The following is a 6,333-nucleotide window of genomic DNA, read 5'->3' as shown; positions in this document are numbered from 1 at the left end:
TGAAAAAAGTATATAAAAGGAGATATATACATGTGTACATAAACAATTTTTGGAAGTATGCTAAAAGTATGCAAAAATTGGGTGCTCTATTTAAGTTCATTTTTCTATAGCAAATAGTATGCATTTAAATTTAGCATTATTAATCAGTCATGATATTCTTGATCTATCAATAATAGATTACAATCTGCAATTGGTAACCTGTGTGACAATTATTGTTGCAATTGTGTGCCATCAACGGCCAAGAACATACTTCAGTATTTTTAGGGATAAATCAGGCTCCATCCATCAACTTATGGAGAAATTTAATAGCTTGGGGTAGTCACATATAGCACACCTTGAAGTACACACCTAGGCCTCCTGCTACACAGAAGAAAAAACTTTTAGAATACCTATCCTGTCATCACATGGCATGGAAGTACTTGACCCCTTTCCTGACAGTTGCCTCAAAATTTTGTTTTCTTGTTGGAAATATACAAGACTGTAGTCCCATAGTTGAGGTTTTCCCTTGGGGAACTGGGCAGTTTTGGATTTTAAGAAGAGTGGTTTGGCAATGCTGAACATTGTACCAAAGGAGCCATGTAAAGCCTACATGCTGTATATTGGAATCACAACTGAAAAGAAATTTTCATTCCCCCATGTTTTGCAACTTTCATAAATATGACATAATTCATGTTCATATGATATGCATTTCCTTTATACATCCACTGGAAAGCAACATTTCAGTTCAATCAGTTTATTCATGTATTCAACAGCTAATTGTTTCAGGGTGAGCATGCACAGCAAAAATTGTGGTGTTAACGGGTGTACATCCATGTAGATGACCACACCAGTTGTTTTACACCGGTGTTAAATTGGTGGTATTAGTTTTACACCCATAGGTGTTATTACAACACCTTTGGTTGTTACATTTACACTCTTTGGTGTTATGTTCAATCTCTACGTTGTAATTTTAACACCTCAGGGTGTGGTCCTCTGTTAACACCAACTGTTGTCAGCTTTAACACCACAGTTTTTACAGTGTGTAAATTATAAAAGACAACCTTTCCCTTTAAATTTTCATCCGGTGACTAATTAAAAACAAAGTTAAACACAAATTACAGAAAACCAAGTTTTTCTCTATTTTTTATGCTTAAATTATTAAAACCAGCTTTTGATGAGGGTGAACTTCCCCTTTAAAACTTCTGCAGTAGCTGTTATAACATAAATGACTGAATTGATCTATGGTACCAACATGAGCAGGTGAACCTGTGCAGAGCATAATAAACTGAAGGTTATGTCAGGGAGGAAATATAAAATTGTTGAACAATAGTTACTTTTTGTCAGCTGGGACTGTAGAGCTGGCAGTAGAAGCAAGGAGATTTCACTTTACCTCCATAGTTGACGTACATGTACACAGATACAATTAGTAATTGACATTAAAGTTCAAGTCCACCCCAATGAAAAGTTTATTTGAATAATAAGATAAAAATCAAACAGGAATTTACCACTGAAAATTTCATCAAAATTGCATGTAAAATGACATTTTGAAGTTTCGCTTATTTTTCAAAAAACAGTTATATGCACAACTCAGTGATATGCAAGTGAGAGAGTCAATGATGTCCCTCACTCACTATTTCTTTTGTTTTTAATTGTTTGAATTATACGGTTTTTCGTTGTACAGATTTTACAATATTCCTCTGGGATCATATGTAATGTATGATCACAGAGGAATAAAACTTCATTCCATATGACAATGAGGAGAACATTAGAATATTTAGTATTCCTTGTAATGAAATACAAAGAAAAAATGAGTTGATGATCTCATCAGTCTCCTCATTTGCATACTGACCAGAACATGCATATAACTATTTTGTGAAATTAAGCGAAAATTTGAAATGTCAGAACTTTCTTATTTTTTATCCAATTTTAATGAAATTTTCAGTGTTATGCTTGTTTGATTTTTCCTCTTTTTATTCAAATAAACTTTATGTTGGGGAGGACTTGTCCTTTAAATAGTTGGAAGACAAATATTTGTCCAGAATAAAATAAAGAAAAAAAACCCAAATATTATTGATAGTATGACCTATCAGATGGGTTAAAAATGTAGTTGCAAATTATGAATATTCTTTGTGGAATAGACCCCTGTAGCTCAATATAGAATATTTATGGATTTTTGTCTTTTAATCCAATTTACAGTTGCTGAAGCGGGTGGGTCCAAAAACCTGGGTCTGCGGGTCCAGAAGAAAATGTTGGGCAAGATGACGTCCAAGAAGATTGCCAAGGTCTTCATTGATGACACCATGGGTGAACTCCTGGACAACGTGTACAAGCTCTGCAAGGATTACAAACAGAACAAGAAAGACGCTGAGAAGCTCATCAAGAATATCATCAAGATTACTGTCAAAATAGGTATCCTCTACCGCAATGACCAGTTCAACGAAGAGGAGATAAAAATTGCAGAGGCCTTTAGGAAAAAGTTCCGGACCATGATTATGACCTTTGTCAGCTTCTGCGAAGTGGACTTCACATTTGATAAAAACTTTATGGTAGGAGCACTCGATGACTGCTCAGTTCTTTTGACCAAACTTGTGGCAAGGCATCTCACAGATAAGTCACAAGGCAGAATAGACTATGTATTTGGGTTCTTCCAGGATGGTGCTTTCATGGACTCGCTTTTTGACCCAAACAGTCCTCTAAAACCTCACCTTACGGACATTGTTGGAGGACTTAACAAATTATTAGAAGAAGGAAGCATTTAACCCTTCATCATGGCCTTCTATCTTCCAAAGTCTTTTTTATTACATTTCATAGATTTTATTAAACTTGTATCATAAATGAAGCAGAAACGTGCAAATAATTGACAGTGGAAGCTCAAAGTGACTCAACTCATATCTGTAATTGTTTTGTTTATTTATGTTGTCTTGGGAACCACCGCAATCTTCTGTAGACTGATGCAATTTACAGTGCTTATGGAAGCACTAAATGTGAACATTCTGCTATAAGGTCATCGGTGTGCTCTGTAGGACAAAATCATGGTTGGTTATCCTGATCTTTCAGCAGTTGTAAATAATTATTTGCCTTATTCATAAAGCATAGATGAAAGAAATTTTTCTTCTTTCATTTCACATCCATATTTGGTAAGCTTCAATTTACCAGGGAAAGGTTTAGCATGAGATCTTTGTTGAAAATCTACCTTGAGGTCCAAGCAGCTCTGGATTAGTTGTCTCGCTAGAATGATCTGAACGGTACCTGTAGATCGGTCAAGTTAGAAACTTTGATGCTGCTTCTGATGGATAGTCACATTCCCGAAGAAGCTGAAGCAAATCTCGTTGCTGAAGAATCCATGTATGATGGTGCATGCATTTGAAAAGATGGAGGAAGGTCTCTGGTGATCTTATCTGGTTGCCTGTTGGATGTTCCGCAGAATGATCTGGTACAGATGGCATCATGGAGATCATTGAGTCAAAATGCATGTGGCAGTTCTCAAAGGAAACATCAACCTTTCTGGTGCCTGTGCTTGCACAGATGGAGGAAAAGCCATAGCAAAGATATTCAACAGGATTGTCTAGAGAAGATTGGTCGTGAAGATCATCAGGTCAGAGCGCACGTTGTGGTAATTCTCAAAGGATACTGTACATCATTCTTTCTGATGCCTGGTGCTTTTGCTTCAACAGATGGGGAAGTGGCATTATTATGAAGTTGTTCAGCAGGATTGTCTTGTGGATATGGCATCATAGAATTCATCCAGTTTAAGCAGAAAAGCTCTAATTTCACACCCTTTAAGATAGATCTTGAGGTAATGGTACGTGAAAGGGTATGTGAATTGGTGAGTATTGCCCATGGGGGGTATGTAATCACTGATGAATACTGTAAGTTTCATAATTATACCATCAATCTTTTTTTAATAGTTTGTTATTGAGAGACCAGTAAATTACCAGTTAGCGATCCTTGACTGACTCTTACTCGCTGAATGCACAGAACAATATTGGTTCAATGAACCAAACGTTTGTACTAATGAGTCGGATAATGCTAAATGGTACCATACACATATTATAAGACATTGCAGCGGAAATCTAAACAACTCAGAATTATTATTAATGATCAAGCATTTGCAAACCTTTTTGTTCAGAAGCGAAGCTGGAATGTGGAGTTTCTCTAACCAAGAGATCGGTCACACCCTAGCGCTGCCTGCTTTCTTGTCACCTCTTTCTTGTCCAGTTATGGCAAGAACAGCAGGTAGCACACGAAACGTGTGACTGATCCCTCAGCTCAAGAAAGCCCACAGGAGAGAACAAGAACTGGGTGGTGTTTCATAGAGCAGTTTGAATAGTTACGCACTACTTTACATATGACTGGAACATGTTCTAAGGTGATAAGCAGTTACTTCATCATGGTAGGGAAATAGCAAGAATGGATCACCAGTCATTTCTTAAGTAATTTGTAAGGTACAAATGGCTTTATTAAACACCCACCTGTTCTAAAGAAAAGGGTTAAAGAAGCTTGAAAATTTCATTATTGATCATCCCCAATGGATGTAAGTTTTCTATATATTGCTCTTTTTTTTCAATAGGAAGGTTTGTTCCTCAAGTATACGGTTGACCTATGAAGTGTGTGTGCTCTAATACATGCAATTTTTTTATAAAGAGATGAAATTTCTCATGTCTTTTCATCTTGATCATTCTCTGAAGGGACGATGTAACTAATCAATGTCAGTGATCAAAGTAGTCTTTACGCAAGGTAGAATTTTTATATGACATTTGTTGACATGTAGTATCTAGTTAAATCTATGTTCTAGTTAAAATTTTAGTAGTTGTACTGACGAGTGCCTATATTTGTAGATACATTTGTATCGGACTGTCATCAGAAAGGCTAGCGATCAAACTTTTATGATTATAAACTGACAGTTTTATACAATTATAGTTGTAGTTAAAGTTGTAAATCAAGGGGGTTGAGGATTTCAATTATGCTACATAAAAGTGAGTATCATTATAGCAGCTCAGTTATCATGACAGTGTAAAAATCATACCTTCTGTTTCTTTCCCACTGATGTGTACATGTAAGTGTGTACAAACTTGGAAAGGAAACAGGATAACTTTTATTCCATTTTAAATAGGAGTGGGCTATAAATGGGTGATTTTTGGTTTTACTGTGGGAACAGTTTTTTTGTGTTCCTTTTACCTTATCTCAACATGAAATGACAATATTTTTTGTCTCGGGTCCGAGAAAAAAGTGTGCCGGGCCAAAATCCAAAATGGCCGCCAAAACCCCCCAAAATCACAGTTTTGGCCACAACTTCTTTATTTGGTGGTCTTTTTCTTTGGTTTTGGTGTCTATTCATATGTGTTTTGGGGCAGGCAATTTGTTTTTCCTATAATTAGTACTTTTAAACCATTATTTGTAGAGTTAAAAGGTAATTATACCTAAATTTTCCAATTTTTATAGCCTTTTTTCAGCCAAAAAGTAGGTTTTATCGTCCTGGGGTTCTTGGATATTACATGGTTCAAAGTCACAATAGCAAGCAGCTTCGTAGAGCTATATTGCTTTTATTCCTCTACTATGGGTTTTATGGATATTTGTGAAATATATCTTATTGAATAAAAAAATGTTAATTTTCCATACGGGCTATACAGTATACAATGTACTATTACTGTACATACTAGTACTACACTGCATATATCCATGCATTGACCACCATGACATACATGTATGACAAGGCCTGTATATAAACTATAGTGTAATAGAAATAAGCTCCTAAGGTTTAAAATTAGATTGTGAATTTTGAATTTGATTGCTTGTCAGCTGATGTACATGATTAAACCAGCAACGTAAATTGCACATAAAAATGTCACATATCATATACGGTACGTACATCACATATCTACCCTGTAGCCATATCTTCTTCATTTGGATGCCTTTTTTACCTGGTTGTGGTGTCTAAGTAACTGTCCTATGTTTGTGGGGTCAGGTAACTATCATGATAACGTTGATCAACAGCCAATCAGAACCAAGGATTCCATGCAAGTTACCATTAAGTTAAGTTAACATAATGGTAAATTTTACGCAACAGGGCCCAGAATAAGCTTCAGTGTAAATGCCATGATGTGGGGTTAATTACCTTTCTCCTCGAGTCCCCCTGAATTACATGTAGCATTGACAAAACATGTCCTCAGTGTCTGAGACAAAACATATCTTCAATTTCTGGGCATCTAATTCTAAACCTAACAGCTCATTTCTACATGTATAACACTATAGTTTATACAGGCCTTGTCATGGTGGCCAATGCATTAATGCAGCGCAGTATGTACAGTAACAGTATGTACATTGTATACTGTATATACTCTATGGATAATTAAC

At 35.9% G+C, this 6,333-nt stretch overlaps 1 protein-coding gene across 1 annotated transcript; it reads left to right on the top strand.

Annotated features, from left to right (window-relative positions):
• Positions 1-2,180: 2,180 nt before the first annotated feature.
• On the top strand, positions 2,181-4,216 carry LOC121415732 (tumor necrosis factor alpha-induced protein 8-like). The gene has a single exon (XM_041609058.1). It carries the CDS (start codon positions 2,226-2,228, stop codon positions 2,736-2,738), a length of 513 nt encoding a protein of 170 aa, XP_041464992.1. The 5' UTR covers positions 2,181-2,225; the 3' UTR covers positions 2,739-4,216.
• Positions 4,217-6,333: the final 2,117 nt, after the last annotated feature.

Source organism: Lytechinus variegatus, chromosome 5 (assembly GCF_018143015.1).
Source record: "Lytechinus variegatus isolate NC3 chromosome 5, Lvar_3.0, whole genome shotgun sequence".
Lineage (NCBI taxonomy): Eukaryota > Metazoa > Echinodermata > Echinoidea > Temnopleuroida > Toxopneustidae > Lytechinus > Lytechinus variegatus.
This window is presented reverse-complemented; position numbering and strand designations above follow the sequence as displayed.

Bases quoted from the DNA above. Each gene is read 5' to 3' on its own strand.
- LOC121415732 (XM_041609058.1), top strand. From the start codon at position 2,226: ATGTTGGGCAAGATGACGTCCAAGAAGATTGCCAAGGTCTTCATTGAT.